General features: G+C 41.6%; 2 protein-coding genes across 3 annotated transcripts; one reads left to right on the forward strand and one right to left on the reverse strand.

Annotated features, from left to right (window-relative positions):
- The first annotated feature begins 860 nt into the window (after positions 1 to 860).
- Positions 861 to 9,045, forward strand: tmem47 (transmembrane protein 47). The gene is made up of 3 exons (XM_044361012.1): positions 861 to 1,426; positions 6,150 to 6,290; positions 6,604 to 9,045. The coding sequence occupies exons 1-3, from the start codon at positions 1,201 to 1,203 to the stop codon at positions 6,780 to 6,782; spliced, it is 546 nt and encodes a 181-aa protein (XP_044216947.1). The 5' UTR covers positions 861 to 1,200; the 3' UTR covers positions 6,783 to 9,045.
- Positions 8,390 to 19,083, reverse strand: tab3 (TGF-beta activated kinase 1 (MAP3K7) binding protein 3). 2 transcript variants are annotated; one of them, XM_044361003.1, is made up of 7 exons: positions 18,558 to 19,083; positions 17,708 to 17,879; positions 16,265 to 17,498; positions 14,934 to 15,094; positions 14,695 to 14,788; positions 9,765 to 9,878; positions 8,390 to 9,299 (listed from the first exon to the last, which is right to left on the reverse strand). In XM_044361003.1, the coding sequence occupies exons 2-7, from the start codon at positions 17,807 to 17,809 to the stop codon at positions 9,154 to 9,156; spliced, it is 1,851 nt and encodes a 616-aa protein (XP_044216938.1). In that variant the 5' UTR covers positions 17,810 to 17,879; positions 18,558 to 19,083; the 3' UTR covers positions 8,390 to 9,153. The 2 variants fall into 2 exon arrangements, with proteins under 2 accessions (XP_044216938.1, XP_044216939.1); XM_044361004.1 differs by having other exon boundaries at positions 9,795 to 9,878; positions 18,558 to 19,055.
- Between the last annotated feature and the right edge of the window lie 3,835 nt (positions 19,084 to 22,918).

Below are 22,918 nucleotides of genomic sequence, written 5' to 3' on the forward strand. Positions count from 1 at the left end.
AATTATACTTATGAGAATGCTTTTTGAAAATCACAAACAATAGGCAAGACCACTTTTTACAGGTGAGAATCTTGTAACCAATTTTGGTTAATTTATTCTGTGTTCAAATTGGGAACTTTTTATACTATGAGTGAAAGAATATGGCTGTATGAATTGCGAAAGAAAACATGCACTTCAAAAAATAGTAAGTAGGCTTCCTGGATGCGTGGGATCTTAAGTTATTTGATCTCATAGACACTCAACAATTTAGCATAGTCTAATATTGCTGCTTGATTTAACTTCAGACTACACCAATTACATTTAAAAAAAAATCTGTCCTAAGGCATTTGTTAGTTTCTGACTCTGGGAAAGTGGGAAAAACAGTAAAATCCCCCAAAACCACTATATCTCTGAGCTATCTCTTTAACCAAATCACACACATACGGGCACATACATGTGCTCTCCTTTTGATAACTAATGTAATTACTAATATAATATTTTTTCACCTTTATTCACTGAGCCTCTCCTCTTTGGAGCCCCCATGGAGAGGCCCGCCTCGCACTTTGAAAACCTCTGCTCTAAATGCAATGTCTTGTCAATTCTATTTAAGTATTGAGCCTTTTTTTTTTTTTTTCCAGGAATCAGCATTTCTTACAAAGAGGACAAAACATTTCTGTTATTCACTTGCAAAGTTGCACTGTGTAAATCTTGCTGGTTATCGAATAATTAAAATGCAGCATTCATCAGAATGCACACACACATTGTCCCTAGTTTTCAAAGCTGACACTTATTATTTTTCCTCCCACGTCAGTGAAATCAAAGAGAGAGAGAGAGAGAGAGAGAGAGAGAGAGAGAGAGAGAGAGAGAGAGAGAGAGAGAGAGAGAGAGGGAGGGAGATGCTGACAGTGTATGTGGGAGTATATCTAGGCACTAGGACCCAGCAGGTGCAGCACCAGCACCGTGTTATTTCAGAGATCTGCAGCCCGGTCCCGTCAGCAGAGCGCCGGGTCTGCAGCAGCGGCAGCAGCGTCCTCTGGACTCGGGACGTGGAGTGCGCGGTGGCTCCCCATCCTGCACGGACAGGGGAGGGCAACAACCACAACTTAAACCTAACGCATTTTTCTGGACTCGAAGAACGACACAGACCACTTCATCGCCACACAAATGTTCCTCTTCTTTCTTTTGTTTTGTTTTTAATAAGTAAGATACTTTAGATAGACTATGGCTTCATCCGTGAGCGGCACAGAGGAGGTCCGGGTGTCGGCGTTGACGCCCCTGAAGTTGGTGGGACTGGTGTGCGTGTTTCTCGCCCTGTGCCTGGATGTCGGGGCCCTGCTGAGCCAGGCGTGGGTGACAGCGGACGACCAGTACTACCTGTCCCTGTGGGTGTCCTGCTGGAAGCCCGTCAGCTCCGTGTCGTGGTCCTGCAACAGCACGCTGACCACCGGTGAGAGAGCCGCTCATGTGCCTGTTCACACTCTGATGGGGTGATGCGCCACCATGTTGTTTTGGAAGTTTTAAACCACTTGGGTGTTGTAGTTTCAGAGATGCTTCACCCTGGAAATGGAAGAATTAGGGGTGCAGACAGACACACACACACATACACATTCATATTCAAATGAAAGTCTGACACAAAGCGCTCAGGGACAACAAAGAGTCCCTGCAGATAATGTTCTGCTGAACCAATCTGTTCTGTGGGTGAGAATTATGAAACATCACCCAAGAGAGTGCTAAATGTTAATTACTTTATAATTAGCTATTGCCTGGTTAATTTAAATTGCAGAACTTTTCTACATGAAATAAGATAGTGAACAATGGGGCTGCACATTGCTGCTTTTCAAGTGGGAAATATGGTTTATCCTTGAGTCTCAAAGTCTGATGAATAAGACACCTTTGGTTTTCTGTTTAGGCTGGTTAACTTTTTTTCCTTAAACATTTGTCCTGTGCGCTACTGAATGATGTGGGAATTCTGCCTCGCCAGGAGCGGTCCAGCTGGGGTTTCATTTGGCCTTTTGTTGCTCACAAAATGAGCCTTTGTGTGGGTTTCTTCACCGGCCAAGGAGCGAGGGCAACTCAGAGCAGAGAGCTCCCCAGAGATCCAGATGCCTGGAGATTAGTAACCAGGGAAACAAGTGAAGCACTCCAGAAATGCTGATTTTCTCTATTAAGGGAACTTCTTCATGGAGTCTTAACATTAATACTTTTTTTTTTTTCCCTGGAAGCATTTCATATTTCCATCACAGCTGGTCAGTTGGTGATAAGATAAGAAGGTGGTTGAACTGTGGGACAACTCACTAATGAACCGTATGAGCAATAATGATTCCAGGAAAGCATTTCCTTTTGTCTATTTATCAGCTATAAACTTTATAACATGCTTATTTTTTTAATTGAGACTGACTCAACTCTGGCAGGTTTTTAGCCCAGAGTTTGCGGTAAGATGACCAAAATAACAGAAACATGTGAGAATATAATCCAGTCCAGTACACACGTCACCGAATATAGCCACAAAAATGACAAATGAGGAAAAACTAAACATTCTAAGCTTTCTAAGGGTACACTGCAGGGCCTTTGATGGGGTCGTATTGTTATTTTTATGCTGAGCACTTAATATTGTGTAAATTTACCAGCCTGTGAGCTGTCTAAACTATATTCTGCTAATGCAAACAGTCGGTAAAGCATATGTACTGTAGGCTTATCCCACACTACACACCTGACTAAAGTTTCCTCCATTTGCGTGTGTGTTTGCTACTATATTTTCCTTTTTTTTGCCGCTTCCGACCTCCTCCTGTCTGCTGAGTGGTGAATAGTGTTTTTGTTAGCCCGACAAAATGTTTTCTTTCTGTCTGAGAGATGAGTAACCGTGGGTCACGCTGGCCCCGAGATCCTCCTCTGTCAGCGCAGACAAAGTGCACTTTGGTGCCATATAAAGACATGTAGTCTCCCAGCGTGTCAGCTCTCAGCAGCAGTAGCAGCAGCATACCACAGTAAATGCACACAGCAAACTGCCCATTTCCTCCGGCTTGTACTTGGCTGGGCTTATTGATTTGAATCCCAGTAATCAGTTTCTACCCCCCTCTTCAGCCCCCCAATATTTCCTCAGTGTCATGCTCTGGGCATTAAATAAATCCTGTTAGTTTGAAACAGCAGCTGGCCGCTCAGATGTTTTGAGCTTGTTCTGCAAGGCCTACATGTGTGTGTGTGATATGCAGTGCTAATTAGAAAGTAGACATGAGATATTGCCTCGTTACATGCTTGTGAAGTGTTTAAAACGAGCACGTACGGACACATGTGGTAACACTCCCTCTCTTTCTGTTTCTCTCCCTCACTCACACACACACATGAGCTCAGGCACAGGGTCAAAGGTCAAGTATAAAAGATACAGTCTTAACACAAGGCTAGGAATGTGGAGCTGCCGTGCAAGAGCGGTGTGTGTGTGTGGATAGCAGGTCAGTGCAAGATGAGGCGACGAATGTGGAGCCAGTGTGTGAGCGAGTCTAGCTCAGTCAGACGCAGCGATGGCAAAGCGTATTAATAATGCAAGACGTTATCGATCCGGTATTTGGGTGATTGGCTCGAGGGAGGTCACAGCACGGTGTTAGTTTACTGTCTCACTCACTGACAGGAAGGCTTGAACCAGGGACCTCTGGTTGAACATCTTCCTGCTTCCTACACGTCTCCGTCCTGCTGCCCCGAGAGAGTGAGACTGAGTGTGTGTGACAGCCGGAGAGCTACTCGAGGCTCTTCTGTGACACAGATCTTCCACAATTGTCTCAGACAAAGAAACAAAAAATTGGGGCCCCCGAAGGATTTTTTCGATTAACATGGGGGACCATAATTAATGCTCAGATTGGATCTCGTGTACAGTATCTGCTTTTCCATCTGTCATCATGCAGGGCTCAGATTAATAGTTTGGCACTTCCTGCTCGTCAAGCCTTTAAGCACTGCAACTCTGGCTGTGTTTCTTGCACAGCGTTACAGGGTCTGTTCCAAATCTGAGATGAGAGGACTTTTCTGCATCCTGCTGTTTCATGAGCGCACTGATAAGGCTTTCGGTCGCTGCTGCTGCAATCTCAGTCAGGCTGAAGGCACCAAACTGACCCAGAGACGATATCTCACCAACGATGGGTTTTGACAACTACAGGTCAAGTCGGTGTGTCTCTTTGCTGAGAGGCAGCCAATGAGGCGGTGGGAGAGAAAGTCAGGGGTCAGACTTAAAGGGGGGCCCCATGTTGCGCAAGCCGGAGGCCGGAGGGAACGGGTGCTCTGCTTTTCATGGGCTCTTTCCAACATCCTGTGGTGACAGGGCCCATTTTTAAACTATAAATCCTGAACCATATTTGGTCAAAAGTAGTTGATGTTTGTTTATATTTGAGCTGCTTGGCCCCTAGAATAAAGTTTCCCTCCAACAAGAGCAAAAACTATATTTTAAGCAGCTTATGTTCCATCACTTTCTCCCCGCTAGTGAATGTTTTAATGATTTTCTGCCTCAATAGAGATGAAATATTCTTAGCAATTCTTTTATTTCCTGGGCTTCATGTGTACTTACTTTAAAAAAAAAAAGACAAAATATACTGAAATTGAACTCTTTCAAAGTAAACGTCCACCCACTCTGATATTGAATCACTTATGTGAGCCCAATCCCCTTTATGCTTTGATGTTATTTATTTTTTTCCCACCCACTGCACTTTAAATTATTTCCTCCTGTGTAATCAAATGCTTCATCATAATATCCTCTGCCTGTTTACATATAGACCTCCTGTTTCCGCCAGTACACTGTAAAGTTGCGTAAGAGACCCTCTAAATCTCTAAACAATAACATATAGTGTGTCTATGACTAATTAAGTCTCTAAAAAAATCTGTTTTTCTTAAATGAAACACCCAACTATAGTGTTTTTCTTTTTTTGGCAAAAACACAGGCTACACATATACAAGCTGCCTTCCCTTTTTTGTCTCCGCTTTGGCATTCCAACAAGGATAGGAAGCGAGATTGAGACGGCGGCTATTTCCAGTTGAGTGTTTTTGGAGTGAATCTGAATGAAATGCTGAGAATGCTGCTGAGCTGGCATCAGCCAAGAGGGAGGGATAGTCATTATCCGAGTCACCTCACAGAATCACTTTGCCTTTCTGCTGCGTTTGGGATCCGTTACTGAACCGCTGAAATCTGTGCGTAGCCAGGCGTTTGTTTGTTTCTCGGTTCGAGTGTTTTTCACTGCATGGCTCACATTCATCTTCAGTCATTTCAGTTCAATTTAGTTCAATTCAATTCATTTCAATAGGCTTTATTGGCATGACATTCGACATGTGTTGCCAAAGCACCATTACGATTATGAAAGACAATGTTAAGGAATGAAATGAAGAAAAAGAATGTGAAAAACAATAGTAGTAAATAGAATAAAATGAGATAAATAAATGAAATAAAATAATAAATATAAGTAATATAAGTCTATATAAGTTATTATTTGTACAATTTCAATGTGAATTTAACAGTGCAAGACAAACAAAAACAAGTGTTAATCTAATGATGATAAAGAGATGTTAGTAGGGATTATACAAGATATCTATTATTTAATAGATAACGAAAGAAAATCTGCTGATAAATAAAATAAAATGACGATATTAAAGAAATGTAGAAGGTATAATACAAGACAGCCATTAGTCTATAAATAACAACATAAAAAAGGAGATGGTGGAGGTAAGTAGAATGTGATAAGTATCTTTATAAAGGTCTATTTGTCTTTGTCCTGTTGTTTCTTTTGTTGTGGCAGGAAGTGACATATTTAGCAGCCAACACTGGTCACTGGTCATGGGTCACTAGTGGCTCACATCAAAACATTATGAGCCATTGCCAGCTTCTCATCCTGAACCACAAATAGTTTGTGTTTACGCTGCAGTGATTCACCACAAACTTTACTGGGTGGATTATCCTCCGGCGTGAGATTGAGCATGGCAGCGTAAGTGCGGCTGGCTGGCCAATATGGCCTGCGACCTATTCTACTGCCTCTCTCTTTATACCCCCCCGGTTTGTCCTCCCTCCTGTCAACAGCGCAGACACAGCTCTCCGGAGTAACCTCTTTTTAGCTACCTATGTCACTCTCTATCTCAGTGCGATTTTATGCCTTTCCTGCCTCACCCCCTCCCCTCCTCTCTGCCCCTGTGTGTGTTTGTCTCAGACTGGCAGATCGCCACGCTGGCCCTGCTGTTGGGGGGGGCGGCCCTCACCCTGCTCTCCTTCCTCGTGGCTCTGGTGTCCCTGTGCATCGGCTCCAGGAGTCGCTGCTACAAGCCCGTGGCGGTCATGCTCTTCACTGCAGGTAAGTAATGCTGTCTCATTGGAAACAAAAGGTGAGGAGGAAAAATTGAGAAATGTTAGTGCTTTTTAAGGATAGGACAGGCTGTTTGTTTGTTTTTTGTCATGAAAAAGATCCAAGCCGCCAAAATCCTTCATTCCTTTATCCTTCTTTATGTCAAATTCAAAAGTAGGATTTTTTTAACCATCAGGTTGCCTTGCATCTGCTTCATTTCATTTTTTGAGCTCATCAATCATTAATTTTTATCTTTTTATCTGCGTTTTCCTCACTTTATGTTCATATTACTATCTTCTTTTTTCCAATTTTGCCTCTGTAGTGGTTCTTCAGGTGTGCAGCTTGGTCCTGTTCCCCATCAAGTTCATAGAGTCGGTCAGTCTGAGGGTGTACCATGAGTTCAACTGGGGCTACGGCCTGGCCTGGGGTTCCACCATCTTCTCTTTCGGAGGAGCCATCCTCTACTGCCTCAACCCCAAGAACTATGAAGACTACTACTAAAATATGTGAGACAAGAAGAGAAACCCTGGACTCTCCGTTTCACCCAGTGTCCTCTCAGTAATAGGGATGTTCTGTCTGTTACACAGTTCACAACCACAGACTAGAAAAAAAATAGGAAAACAAATGCTTATTGTTAGTTTCAGGGCTGGAAACAAACTCTTACATTTGATACTGTGAACCTTATTATGTCAAAGACTATCTATTCTCACTCACTGGACCGAAGCCACATGCTCTCATAGCGGCAGCAGAGTTTTGGCAGCAAACCAGGCTATGAAAAAGAGACCAGGCAGTTTAATTTGGGAGAGAATGCCACCAGTCAGATAAGTCTGCGTCCCCTTTAAGTGGAACTCCGGTAGGTCTTAGATTTGGACAGAAAATCTGGAGGGAACAGATGGATCCACTGACCCCATACCAGGATGAACTGGTGGACTAATTAGCCAATCAGAGCAGAGAAGGCAAACAACTATGTAAACCCGGGCCAGTCAGGAAATTAACGGATCCAGGGAGGAAAATGTCCTATTGAAGTGATATCCTGAGGATGACAAAGTGAGTTACCCTGAGGCAAACAGGCCACACCAGAGGAAATGCAACATACTACATTTCCACAGAGATACACCACATCTGGACCTTCTTCCTCCAGTAGAGTAGATGTGTGAAAGCTCCAGTGGACTAGCTTTATTTTCTCCTTTCCCCATTTGAATCTATTAAAAGGGTGGTACTTGTAATAAACACAAATAAGACAGTAAAAACATTCCACAGGCACCTTCCAAATGATATCATACTGGTGAGAGGAACATGTACTGGTTAATAAGTAGCACAGAGTCTGTCGCACGTAAAAAGTGGTAAAACCTTCAGCCACTAATGTAAACCTGCAGCAAGTTATACCTGCTTTTTGATAAAGTTGTTGTATTATATGTAAGTATGTGCAGTAAGCGTAATAAAGTAATATTCATTCCAAGCAGACCGGTGGGAAGGAAGATGGCAAATGACCATGTCTGCTGAGTGTGCGCGCATGTCTGCATGATCACCCGGCATGTGCTCGCACACCTCCCCATGTGATGCCTCCTTATCTTTCCACTCTGCAGGAAATGCTCTCAGTAGAGTAGACATCATTAAGAATGTTTTTTCCCCAACATGGAGAGACTGTAGCACAACAATCACTGTAGTTATTGGAAAAAGCCACTTAGTTACTGCATCTAAGTTAAACTCCATGATACAATACTAGAGGAAATGCCAGATGTGCTGTGCATGAGTAGTGTGATGAAGACTGTGGGATCGACCAAGTTGAAACCGGACAATTTGAGACCTGAAGGAAGACGGTGTGGTCGTGAGAGGTGAGGTTTGTGCAGATCTGCGCTGATCTGCTTTGGTTAAAAACTCATTCAAGGTGGTCAGAAACTTCTCCAATTCTTTCTTTTAGTGAAAGTGAGCGAGTGTGTGCATGCCACTACCATTTGCTGCTGTGTTTCTGAAGCCCACTGGTTTGATTACTGACATAATAAACATGTACTGGGAGGAAAAAAAAAAAAAGTGTTTTGTTCATTTGGGGTGGGAAAGGAGCATCTGTGAATTATGACAAACTATGCAGACATGCCAGCTGTGCATGGTCAAGTCACATAGAATCAGCTCCTTTATTACTTACAGCAAGTTGAGGCATTTGCACAGGAAATCAACATCTTTTGAACACGTAATACAGGGTGGCATAATATGCATAAAAGTACCAGGAATATACTCATATGCAAGTGTCCTTAGTGTTCTTCTTTCAGTGAAAAGAGCTCTAATACAGAGCCAGATACAGTGTACAGTCTACATTTCGCATTAGTCAGACTTTATATACCATTGATTTCATTATTCCACTGTCAAGAGAGGGAGTTACAGTTCCTGGATTAAAGTGGAAGTGCCTCCATTTTGAGTTCAGGAATGGGCGCAGTCGTGTAAACAGGGCAGTCACTCATTCTGTGTGGAATGTTCGCTAGGTAAACCGTAGCTCCTCCTCCTTCATCCTCATTCGCTTTGACCTTTCTGAAGCCCCGTCCCACCCACTGCCAGAGTCGCAGCATGTCACTCCTTCTCTTATATGTTTGCCATGAGAAGAGTCTCCAACTGTCCTGAAAAAGAGTAATTATCCGCCGACGGAAACAAGGGTCAAAGTGCACAGGAGTAGTAGATGGGAGCAGGACAAGTGGGCAGGGAGGGATAGTGGCTCTTCCTCAGCAGGTAAGAGGGGTTTTATATATTGATTGACAGGGGGAAGACCTCTAGACATAGGCAAAAAAAATCTGCTTGGAGCTGCAGATTCTGGAGGGGCTTATACTATCCAAGGATTGGCAGGGGATCGGGCAGGGGTTGGCAATACAGTGCAGCGCTAAGCTCAGGTGTAGCGCGGCATCTCGCACTGTTCACAGCGGTTGAGTGCAGGGTGGTTGAGGAAGGTGCAGCTTTCACAGTTCCACTGGGCGCCTTCGAAGTCTTCGTCCCTCTGGGGCCCCGGCACTGGCTTGGAGCCCTGGTCCCCTTCTGACAAAAACGGAGCGAAATACTACATGAAAAAGACTGTGTGTTCATGTCATGAAGTGCGTAACGCAACAACAATTTAAGTGTCATCAATTCAAGGCTGCGATTAACCACGGCTGTCGCTCAACAACTATGTGTGAGGCACGCATTCAAGCATCAACTATTCAAGTATAAATGTTAACAGACATGGGCATTCAATAAATAGCATCTAGTTTCCATGCCAACACATTTGTGGAGACCAACACAAACCAAAGTCAGTTAAGCTTTTAGTTTCCATTTCCAAACAAAAATGTGCCGAACCTTCAGAGTGCTTGAAGCCAAATGAGACAAACATGAGAGAAATGAGGACTTGAAAGATCTTAGAGTGAAACTCAAATCTGTATCTTGTATGTATGATACTACCCTAACTATAAAAGTATCTATTTTTCCTTCTCTTATTTACAAATATGAAACTGTCTCGTCACTCACTTTTATGTCCTGCTTTTGGACAATTCTCACCTTTCTTCCCCGGTTTGGGCGGCACCACGGGACCGGGCTGAATGTTGTCATAAAAGTTGTTCATTGCCTGTGGGTCAAACTTCCCTGTGGAGGAAAGCAGAAATCAGATACTTAAGTTTGTTTAGAAGTGCCCATCCCAGCCAGAGGTCCAGCCTGTCCAAGTTTCCAGCTATTCTCCTTAAACCCGCTTGGCCGTGTTCAGACCGACATTAGCACTGCGTGAAAATATGCAGCCTTCTCATTTACTGCAATACAGACGGCGACAGGTGGAAAAGTTTAACCTTGCTGAATTTTTCGCAGCATTGTTATGTGGTATGCGCTTTAAGCATTCAGCTATCAGGCTGCCTGTAAGCATAATGTTTACCTCAGGACAGTCGAGACGACAGGTAAAATAATTGTTGCTGTGAGAATTTCAGAGCTGTAAAATCCTGTCTCATACTGTGGTATTATAAACCACTGTGTAGTTTTGGCCTGAATCAACACAGCTGCTTGCATTTTTTTTTTTTTTTTTTTTTAATGCAGCGCTATTTTCAGTCCTAACAGCTGCTGAGGTAATCCCCGATCCTACAATAAATCAGCCCATTCAAGGACAATTCACACATTTATAGGATTTAACCAGTAGATGGTGTTTTGTTCTGAAATCTCCAATTTGCAGTACATTGTGGAAACATATTTCCCAATATTTGTTCTGTTTGTGAAATGTCCTAAAACATGACATTATTTTTCATTTGTGTAATTACAAACAGATATAAAATCTCTATAATCACTATCTTCTCTTTCACTGAAGAGCTAGAGATGAAGACTTAGAGGTGATGAAAAGTGATTATTAACTATCCTTTCAATTGACTATCCTCTTCACTTGAGCATTATACACACCATTTTAACCAGGAAATAAGGGAGCTCACTCTCTCCTGAGTGTCCATATAGCCATTGGGAAGCTTTTTCCAAATCAGATTTATGACAATTATCAACATCAGATTTTATCATCAAAAAGAAATACAGGCCTAAGAGATACAAGCTTAAACTCAGATTTTAACTTGATATACTATGTGAATGTATGAAAGCTGAGGAATGCAAGAGAATTAACACAAATTATGCATTTTCATTGTCTGTTTGTGAGAAAGACCACAACTGACCCCATTTTTAACTGACCCCAATAACATCCATTTATTCAACCAGTCAAAAAAATCCTATAACCTGGAACCTAGTCAGTGAGCGCAGACTAAAATAAATACAGTAATCATCACCTTGTGTAACCAAAACCTCTTCAGTAAACACTGTCTCATTTGTAATAATTGTCTACATGTTCTAACTACAATAATAAGCACATGAAAAGCAAATTAATGCATCAATTTCCTTTCAGCAACTAAGGTTTTATTTAGGAAGAACCTTCAGTATAAACCACGAGATGACAGTATAACATAATGATCTTGAGATCATGACGATATTTAATTGGTTTGATCTAATTAAATTGACCAAAAGTTCTGGTTGGGGGGATAATGTCATATTCAGACCTCCTACAAGTCAAAGCCAGTCTACTGTTGTCATTGTGGGTCTGACGCGTTGTATGCCACAGTTTTACAATATTATAGACTTGTAGCTACAAGTACTGTCAAAAGAGCCAAAATGAGTGTAATATTCTTTCTTTATTGATGCAGTTCTGGAAATGCCTTCAGCTGAAGTTTTTTTTTTTCTTTTCTTAGCATTCTTTATTTCATCTCCAAATTTATCCTTGCTGAGGTTTTGACCACGATGACATGATGAAAATAACATAATAGACTCGATTATCCAGCACTGCCTCATTGGTTAGTAAAAAATATGTTCTAGATTTGGGAATAAAAGCTCATTTCACGCGGTGCACTGAGCCTATTAATGTTAGTTGCTGCCCTTTTTTACACAGCCTGTTCAAGGCGGGAATGCTGCGCCTTTATTCCGCCTCGCTGTTCTGTATAAAAGATATGGACACGCAGTGGGGGGCAGAGTTGCTCCTCCAATAAGCCGGCTACGGAGGTAGTCATAGCCGGCTGGACGACTGCGTGAAGCTTCGGGATAGCTGGCATGGCTGGACAGGGAGCTGACACATCATGCTGGGATGCTATGTAAAAGCACACACCGTGGCATTATGCCGGTTTTGTTCAGTGAAAAAAAATAATAAAAGCGACGGTGGCTTAGTGACGGGTCTCCTTTAGAGCTATAATGCGGTATATCTGTATAAAAAAGTGAGAATATATGAAATGAGAGTATAAAACAGCCTCTGTAAAACTGCAATGAACACCCCACCGGTCGGCAAGACCCACGTATATGTATTAACGTTAGTTAGCCAAATTGCTAACACTATATTGGCTAACGTGCCAGACAAAAGACACTAGCGTTAGCGTTAATATTACTTATCATAAGCAAATCGATTATGTCTGCTGGTTTGGTGCCGATGAGCACAACACTTTTTTGACCTGTTCGCTTCCTTTGATAAAGTCGTGATTACTTTTTCGCGGTTCCAGGCTATTTTTGGGAGGATGAGCCCTGCATGTCTTACAGTAGAGGAGAGTCGTCTTCTTCATTTATTCGACACCAAGCCAGTCTATTTTCCATTTTTCAATAGTTGAAGCCGCAACTTTCTTTGCCGTCTTATTCGTCTTTATTTTGCTTGCTGGAGGTGGTGTTGGTGACGGCCCGGGACTTAGGTTGCTTTCATCGGGTGAGGCAGTTAGAGTTTTTGTAAGGAGGTAGCGGTCCATCCTGGCAGCGAACTTCACTGCAGATGCAACAGGAGTGCAACACCTCTGTCAGGTATCGTAGTGCGTAGTGTGAACAACAGCGCTGTTTGCGTTTGTGTGATGAAATTAAAATTAAATGAATTGGATGAAAATAAAATGATGGCATCATGTAGAATTAGGATATTGACCTAAACTGGTAAAGATAAAATTATTTTTTTCGAATTTTGGGGGAATGACTATTTTTATGGTTTTGCTCGCAGCCAATCACCGTAAACGCTCTTCGATTTAATGCAACGTGTTATTGGCCCACTACAGCAGCAGATACAACCCATACAGTCTGTGATGATAATACTTCACTGTGCAGTTTTGTAAAATTATTTAATAAATATTTCAATAATTTGAACACTTTCAAAATGAATTTGTGTAAAAATCATTTGGAGTGGTGGCATTTTATGCAACTGAATGCTTCCATTCACATGATGGTTATCCAATGAAGTAGAAAAAAAGGTATTGAATGAAGTACTCCACTGGTATCAGTATCACTTTAAGGTTACTGTTTTGGTAGTTATCTTAATTTTTTAAACGATACCCAGCCCTAATTGGTGTGGTACCCTAATTTTGTTTATTTAATTGTTGACATATAATAAGGACCTTCATTTACTGTGATGCACTTGTAAACATTTTAGAAAAACATAACAATGTCAATATCTAAGAAGTACAACTTCGAACTCGGGCATTGATCCACCAAAAAAAAAAAATGTATTCACAGCAGTTTTTTCTCCAAGTTTCGATTTTTTTTTTAAGTTTTATTTACTGAACAAGCTATCCTCAAAAACTGAAAGTGAGAGGGATACTAGTGAGGGAAGTCAGTGTTCTTGTGTGTGGGGATATTTGAGAAGAAAAAGCGTCAATTTAATAAAGCAAAATACAAATAAATCCTGGCAAAGTCTGCAAGAGAACTGTGACTTCTGAGATGATTTATTTTCCAGAAAGACCACGGCCCAGATGTTCAGTGTCACTGGGCTGATTACAAGTAAATTGGTCACACTCTTGAGCCGGCTGCCAGTGACACAGTTTCAGCTTCCAACATCACCATTCCCGGTGAACAGATAATGAACTGCAACTTATTTCCACACACCATGGGTTAGGAGAGTTTAGAGGCAGTGCTGTCAGGACTACAGACAAACTTCTTTTACCACCGTCCTCAGAAATGTCCTGAAAAACAACTGTAACCGTCCTGAGGTGAATATAAACCGTACCGAAATCAAAATGTTGTTTCTTTACTTTGTAAAGCAAGACAGAGTTTGCATGGGGGCCCCCAAATTGGTCTGGAGCAGCAGCGGGCCACAGCTCTGCAGCTCTTCTCTGCTCTCTGCTATGTTTACATTTTAGAGAATGTAATTAATATTTTCCTCATTAATGATGTATTATTTCACCACCCACAACCCATCTGCTATTAATGTAATTTTTTATGATCCGACCTGCCCGATCCGCAGATTGACTGCCGTGCTCACAGTTATAACTGCAATCTGTGCAATGGCGAGCATCACTAGTATCCATGTACAAGCTATGTTTGATAAGTGAAAGGCTTAGATTACAACAAAAAAAGACCACAATAATAAATTGAAATTGCCTAAATGTATGCTTTAGCTAATATACTCACACACTGCCAGGGTACTGCTGTGTTTTAACCAGCAGCAACATATTTCTGAGGTCCTGCCAACAAGCTGTTTATGACTGAGGGGGTAGATGGACTGGTACCGCGGGAACATTTCAGGTCTCATGCTGAGTAGCCAGCCAGTAACTATAGTAACAGCATGAGAAGAGGTGCTCCGTTGTAGTCAGTGCTTGGTTCAGTTTTTATTTGCTAAGCGATAGGTTAAAATAAATAAGTAAAAAAAATTATATATAAAATCCCTTTCGTCCCAGAGGCGTCCCGGGGAAAATCTCTGTTCGTCCCAAACACATTTTCTACCGTCCCCAGGACGACGGGACGCTATTAGTCTCGAGCCCTGATGCAGTGAGATGGAGCCTCATTCATCACTTTAGACCCAACTCTGTCTGCTTCTGGGCCTGACTCTTTCAAGATCAATGCTTCCAAATAAATCAAGAGACACACTTCAAAAGGTTTATGTGTAGGAATGTGCATTTAAGTGTGTGCGTGTGGTGTGTGTGTGTTTGTATACCTCTAGACTGCAGTAGATCTGTCTCCTTCAGGGTACAGTCGATATCAATCTGAAGCTGTCTGTTCAGACTACGCAATCGGGTCATCTCTTCAGGCTGTGACGGGTGCAAATACACAACCCAGTTAAATTAGACAAAAATAGGCAACAGCATATTCCACATCCCTCTTTTTTAAGGACTCTTAAATATTACTTTGTATAACACAGTAATACAATATGTCTTATAACTTATTATTACTCACTCTTGGGATAAGACTGGTGGAGTTGACTCGTCGAAAGCGCCTTTGAAGGGCGTCATATTCCATGTTGTTGACATCGGCCTTCAGCTGCTCTAGTTTCTGCCTCTCTAGCAGCAGTTCCTTCATTAGACGCTCCATCCTGGCCCGCTGGTGGAGCAGGAGAGCTGGAGAGAAACACCATCACACAAAATACTGAAAATGCAAGCAATTCAAAAAATATGAACAAAAAAACCTTTTCTCAAGTTAGAAGTGCTTTGTCATTACTGACTACCAGGCGACAATGACACAGGTACAGGTGATGGACAAACTAAAAAAAAATGCCTCATGAAAAAAAATATATGTAAAAGGCAGATAAACATTTTAACCATAACAAATTTGGTTAGTTGTAGTTCTGAACTTTATAGTGGGAACATTATGTGTGCACTGCCAGCATTCAAAGATGCAGAATATATCTTGAAGTAAGGAGTACTTCATGGTATCTGATCTGAGCAGTTATTACATCAGATCTCTGCATAGTCAATACACAGTCAAGGAATATTAGACCTTCTTCAAAGGACAAGCTGCAATCACCAGTTGCTATTATAGTTCAGTATCAATATTTAAATGAGCTTTCTTTCCTATTATCACAAAGCACAAAGTGATGCATGCCAACCAGGCGTTCTTTAACAGGTGATCATCCATAGCTAAACAGATATCAGGACATACATCAATATCAAAATAACGTCTTCGGTTTTTCTACTCTCTTATGTGATCTGTTGTGCGATCACTGTTACCTCACCATTAGGGCTACAACTAATGATTATTTTCATTATTGATTAATCTTTCAATTATTTTCTCAATTAATCGTTTGGTCTATAAAATGCCTGAAAACAGTGAAAAATGTCAGTGTTTCTTAAAGCTAACATCATTAAATTGCCTGTTTTGTTCAACAAACTGTCCAAAATCAAGATGTCCACAAAGATCAAGAATAGCAGCAAATCCTCACAAATGACAAGCTGGAACTGGGAAATATTTGGCATTTTCTAAAAATGACAATCGCTTACCAAAACAGCTGCCAATTAATTTTCTGTCGATCAACTAATCGACTGATCATTGCAGCTCTACTCATCATGCTCAAAACTCTTAAAATAATATGCACATACTTACAAACTATGCTCAACAGTGGTTTCATGAGCACCAGCAAGAAGTCAAATGTCTTGTAAGTCAGCTATTCAAAGGCTAAAGGCAGCTGTCGTTTTTAGACAGTTCAGGACACCCAGTGTCAAACAGGAAAACACGAGCATAGAGTCACGCACATGCAGAGTATTAGATTTAGGGGGAAAAAAATCCCTTACCTTGTGTGTAGGCATAGTCATCAGAGCCTGAGCTTGAACGTCGGGGCATATGCTGAAACTGACTGGCAATATTCCCTGGTAGAGCGGAGATGGGCAGGATCGGTGGAGGGGCAGCGTTGTGCTCCCCTTGGTCTACTATATTGAGAAGAGACTCCGCCTCAGCAACAGGAGGTGAGCTGGGTGGCCTCTGGGCCTGGCCTCCTGGGGACACTTTGATTTTGAAGGTGTAGGCCGACTGGCCTGGTTGAGGAGAGGAAGCAGGCCGAGGCCTTGCAGGGCCCTGGTGCTGCAGGTACATCCCGGGGTGGAAGGCTGCCGGGCCTGGCGTTCCACTCATAGTGATACCCCTTGAAGGGGAACTGGGCGAGGGACTGGTTGCCATGTAAAGGGCCTGGGGGTGGGCGGTGTGTACAGGAGAGTTGCTGCGAGGTCGTGGTCCCTCCAGCGTAATCTCTATCTGGTTCTTGAGGGAGGCTTTTGTGTGGTAGGGCCTATAAACAGCAGGTTGCTGGGGTTGTTGCTGGTGGTGGTAAGACATGCTGGGAAGGGTTGGGGAGCTAATAGGAAGGAAGACATATTGCTGGTGTTGGGGTTGCGGCTGGGCCTGATGCTGCGGGGAGCTGTAAGGTGAGCCATATGTGGGAGTACTGTAGGGGGACTGCTGATGCTGATATACAGGCGTCCCTGAGGAGGACCAGGGTGCTGGCTGTGGGCTCTGCGAGGGTGAGGGTCGAATATACAGGGTGGTGTTGCTGCTGTTAGCGTAGTGCCCAGGGGGGATCTGCAGAGCCTGCGGGACATTGGGTATACTTTGCGAAAGTGTGACGGTTATAGGGTTCATAGTGTAGCGTGGGACGGGTGAGTATGTGGGAGACATGCCCTGCATTGTGGGTGGAGGTGTGGGAGTGCTGGCCGAGCGGCTTTGATCGTTCATGAAAAAAGGATTGTAGCCTGGGGAGGGGGCCATGGTGGCGGGGGCTGACAGTGGCTCGGGGTAGCTGGGCCGCTGGGGTTCGATGTGACTGTCACTGGTGCTGTGCACTAGGGAGCGTCCGACTCCTGCTGCTCCTCCATTTGCCTTGCTTGCCTCTGAGCCCGGGTATCCCAGGCTAATGTGTAGCATGTGGTTTCGACTCAGTCTCCCCTCCTCTGGACTGTGATGGAACTCTCCATACAGGTATCTGTTACTCTCCTGAGCCAGCAGGTGGCAGCAGAGATCCAGGTTATTGTTGTTCTGAGACAGCAACAGAAAACAGTTTCAGTTATGGAGTTTGGATCAGTGGGAGTGCTCATCTCGCTACTGAAGGATCATACTAAACCAGGTAGTATAAACTTTGCAACGTGATGTAAAATAAAAAATGCTTCTGTGAATATCACATTAACACAATCGTCAAATAATCTCCAAACAGCTGTATAGAGCATATGCAGGAGTTGTGTGCATACCTGCAGAAGGCACTGTGACACTACCGCATCTGGGATCTCCGGGAAACGCTGCTTGAGGTCCTGCAGGATGTGGTAGTCGAGCTGAGAGCCTCCCTGCGCCATCCTGAGCGCACACAGAGAGTCAACGAGCCCGGAGCTGCAAACGCTGAAATACCCGCTCTCGTCTCATCCCCTGAAGGTGAAGAGATGACAGACATAACTGAAAACAGACCTCGAATGTCTTGCAATAATCTTATTAGCACTGCTGGCCTGCCAAAAGTCTCTCATCCACCCTATGTGTCAGCAGTAATTGCAGAGAACATGATTATATACTCTATGAGAGACATATGAACCAGAGTTTTCAAAAAGAGCACGACTTATGCATCCCAGAGGGATGAAACAGACTAAATCTGTCAGACAGACGCCAAGAAAACACGCCAGCGTCGCTGGCAGTCATTCAATTAGCACACTGGTGCTAGCAAGGTGCATGTCAGTGTGTTGTTGTTTGTTTAGCCGCACTGTTGCACCCAGCAACGACGACATACCATCGCTAGCTTTAGCAGGCTAGTTTGTCAGCATCAGCTAGCCTCCGTGCATCACTCAAACAAACAAAACAACCACGCCGGCGTGCAGGGCGGCTGCAACAGGAAACAGCATCACCATTACTGAGAGGTTGCCCGACACAATCAATTCAGCAACACATTCCTTCTAAACAAGCCTTCATGTTTAAATAAGATTAACTCCAATTCGTCACCTGACTGCCAGCTAACTTTGCTAACAGCTAACCGTAGCTTGGTCAGCTGTCACCAGCTCGGGTGTTGATGGATTAGCGACCAAAGCTAACGTCAGCGAGCGGCCTGATAAAACTTACCGTATGTTATGAGTCTCCCTCATGTCTCGGACCATAGCGGAGAGCTGTGATGTCTCTGAAATGGTGCGCCGGGGTTTGCCAGTTATTTGATTTGGCTGTATAACTTGTAGTTCCGTCAGGCCGCTGGGCTGCAAACGGGCAGGCTGTTTATCGCGATAATGTCAGATTTTCCCGGACCAGGAAGCTGTTCAAATCGACGGCATCGACACTGTCAATAGTGCGCATGTGTGCACGCCGTGCCCCTCGAATGATCTTCTTATCGCTGTCGATGCAGTTCCCACAGGTTATCTTCAGGCTTTAAGGAACTGTTATCTCACAGAAATTAACATGATCAGCTCTAAGCACATTTTTTATTAGAGATGTTGATGATACGATGATAAGCCGCGCAGTAACAGACACACATTGACAGACATTGAACTGTGTACACGTCCTGCAACAAAATCCTCTTAGTATTCTGTCATGGGTGATTTACAGTGGAAAAAGGCTTGTTGTATTCTTAATAAATATTGTGTCAATAATAAAGTGAAAGAATTTACTCTGTTAAAGAAGTGTTGGAAAGATTTAAGCTGAATAAATACCTGTGTTGAGAGAGAAACAGTATGTCTATATTGTTATATTATTGTTATATCATGATATTTGTATACATTTCACTGTGATCATTCGAATTTATTTTGGACAGATATGCAAAACTTTATAAACATAAAAATGAGTACTAATGGCTTAATGTATTTGATTTGATGTTATATTTTGTGTTCAGTGGGTTGGATAGTAACATTGTCTATATAATTCAGCTGCTGATCATTCTTGGTAAATTCCACATCCACAAATTGAAATGATCTGGCTCCAAACCTGCTTTCATTGGTTTGTTGTTGAACTCAAACATTATGGCACTTTAATCGTAATTGTGAAGAACAAAAAAGCTACAAAGACTTTGAATATTTTAAAGGAAGTACATATTATTTGAACTCTAGAAGGACTCAAAATTAATGGACTTAGGACTCCTCTGGCTTGTACAAAGTTGCTTTTTATTATTTTTGGAAGACAACTTTTGTTTATACCTCTTCGTTGTAAATAAAGAAAGTTGTGGGGAAGAGTATCTTCTTCTTCTTCTCTGATGTTTGACAGCAATTGTCTCAGTACTGCCATCATCTGGAGTTAATTAACTCCCACAATGTCCGGATTGTCACTTGTTTCCCTAAGGCCTGTCCACTGCTATGGGGTTAAATTTGTGTCATAATAATTGAACAAAATCTCTCAAGCATTAAAAAAAAAAAGCAAAAGCAAAAAAAAAAAAAAAAATTACATCAAAGGCAAATTTACAAACTTTCAAGGTCACTTTTTTCAGTTTCACTGCTTAATTTTTCAGTTTCAGTTCTGAATATTTCAGTTTCAGGTCTCATGTGGGCAGATGTTACAGGGCTGCATCCCCATTAGTCAGTTACTTTTGGAGGGACAAGTCAAATAAGGCGTACTACTTGTTGCACTTCTAGACCACTAAACTGAAACTGAAAAGTTCAAAAGTGAAACTGAAAAATTAAGCAGAAAAAAGTGACGGCAAAAAGAGAAATCCAGATCAGTGAAAGAAAAGTGTAGAATATGGAATATTTTGTTTCACTTTTGAATAGTTTTATTGTAAATTTTTGCATTTGGGGTAACTTTTTTCACTTTCAATTTATTTTTTGATTTGATTCTCAGGAGAGTTTGTGCAATTATTATGATGCAAATTTAATCCCGTCCACAAGCACCACACTCCAGTATGTTCTTTAATCCTGCTCCTGTTATCCATAATCTTTCCATTTCCTCCATGATGTCTTTTCTCTTTTCTATATTTATTGCAGCTGATGATCTCATTATCCACATTTTCTGCTATTTAACAATGTTCATAAAGACCAGTTGGATGTTTTCCTATAATATTAAGTGTGCTGTATAGATTGCTGTGTCCTATTCTTAATCTTGTTATTATGACTTCCTCTTTTCTGTTTCCTCCCCTGTCTTCCCCTTATCTCCTGATCCCACTGCTGTTGCCACTCTTTATTGATATTTTCCAACACAATGCCCTCTCTTTCTGATTTTGACAGTTTAATATGGATGTCTGTGTTTCCTTTCCTAAGTGCTTGTTTGGCTAGTTTGTGAGAAAGAAGTACATTTGGTTAATATTTTGGTCCTTATTATAGAAAGTGTGGCCTTATTTTTGAAGAACAAACTCAATAAAATGAATGTGTTTGTTGAGCAAACATCACACTCACAAATCAGGTTTGTTCAGTTTCCACACTCAACCTACACATAGGCTACATTTTGTGTTGAACTTTGGATTGAAATCCAAATTATAGAAATGTCTATAATCATGTCTGTAAAATCTCTGAAAACAAAAAACCTTTGAAGACATCCCTTCTTTTAAGACACATTGTGGACAAGATTCTCAGATTATTTGTATTTATACTGTATAGTTTCGTAAATAGATTCTCTGCATCATTTTTTCAGGTCTAAATGCATTTATTCATTTAGATTTATGTTTGTGTTTGTTTTTTCTTTTTTAATTCTCGGCTTGACTTTTTCTATACTCCATGTACAGTTGTTTGTCTTGTTATGTTATATGTTATTTTTTTAAAAGAAGTCCATTCAGTTTTTATCCTTTCATCCTTAAAATTACTCCTCAAAACCTTCATTATTCCATGAGGGATGGGTCATGTAAGTGGACAGACAGGGAAATAAAACTTTTCATTCATTCATTCATTCATTTGTTCATATAATGAATACTGAGTGATCCAAACAACTGACACCCTTAAATCTTTTCATCCCTTTACCATTAAACTAAGAATGTTATGTATTGTTAGTAGGCCTACCCCCAAAAGACACTAGAAAACATCATTAATGAGAAACTATTTTACTCATTACACATTCAACATATAATTATCGGGAGGGTACAACATAAACAATATTCAGCTGAGAAAAGGGACACAACTCATTTAATTTCTTTTTATTTAACCAAGTACATTGAAGGTCTCATTGAGATCAAAACCTCATTTTCAAGAGAGACATGGCCAAAAGGGTACCATAAATATTATACATACAAACAACATAAACAGGCTAAAAAACAACTTTCATGTGCTACAGAAATATATAAAATATTCAGTTAGGATGCAACAAACAGGCATGAGTTTCCAAAAATATCTAAAGTAATGTAAGAGGACAATAAACTTAGAAGCAAACACATTGTCCACAAGTATATTTCCAGATGCTTTAAAACTGAATACACCAACAGTAATCAACTCTGACAATTTCAAGTTCTTCTATAAATTGTTCCAGGTGCAGGAACCTATACAGTCTGGTACTGAGCCAAGTGCAGTTTCCTAATCCGAAAAGCCTCCTACAAAAGGCCCATCCAGCTCTTGCTTCATGTTGCCCCAACACTATATATGCTAAATTTCACATGCGTCTGCATAAGCAACAGAAGAGATCAGTCATCTGATCTAAATTCATATTGCATGACATCATCATTGGCTCTGGCACGCAGAACTGACATTTACACTGTAAATATGCATAAAAATGTAGGTGGAAACATGGGTGTTTGTGTGATGAATACTTGATACTATACTTGAGCACTATTTAGAATGTGGAAAGTACTAATGGTACATTTACTGTCTCACATGTTGTTGTTAGTAAAGACATTTACATTTAGAAACTATAGTAGCAAAACTGAGATTTGTGTTGGCTGCATTTGTCTAGCTGTTTTCACTAGGGGGCAGTGAGAGATCCTTGAATTCTGCACAAGCACTCACTGTAAACTTCAGAAGCTATAACAGGCAGGAACCTGGATGGTCATGGTGTGTCGCAAAAGAAAATGAACATCATGGTTCAATTGTTTTTTAGTTGAGGACACAAAACCCATCTTCCGTCATGGCTTCTGCAGATTAAGGTGTAATGAATGTCTATATTTGCAAAGCCAGAGCATCAACTGTTTACTGGTGCAAATTATACAGGAATCATTGATACCACAGTAGTTGGTGTTGTTAAGGGACTGTGGTCAGTCATAGACAAACACACTGTTTACTGTCTTTCTGTGGGTTGTCAAAAATGTCTATCAGCTGACAGGCTGCCTCTAGGTTTTTGAATAACAAAAACAACACAGCGGAAGGAAACAGCACATTTTGACTTTGGGCTATTGGACCACATCTATGGACCAAATATTTATGTTTAAAAAGAGTTCTGTGACCATGGTAGCCAAATGTTTTTTAATCATATTCATCCAATTTTGTAATTTTCCAGACAATACAGAATTAAATTACTTTTATGTACTGTACAAAAGCTCCTCTGTCTTTTGTCTCAAAAGGCTTACATTGTGCCTTTAAGAGTTCGGCCTG

The sequence above is a fragment of the Thunnus albacares genome, chromosome 9 (assembly GCF_914725855.1).
Source record: "Thunnus albacares chromosome 9, fThuAlb1.1, whole genome shotgun sequence".
Taxonomy (NCBI): Eukaryota; Metazoa; Chordata; class Actinopteri; order Scombriformes; family Scombridae; genus Thunnus; species Thunnus albacares.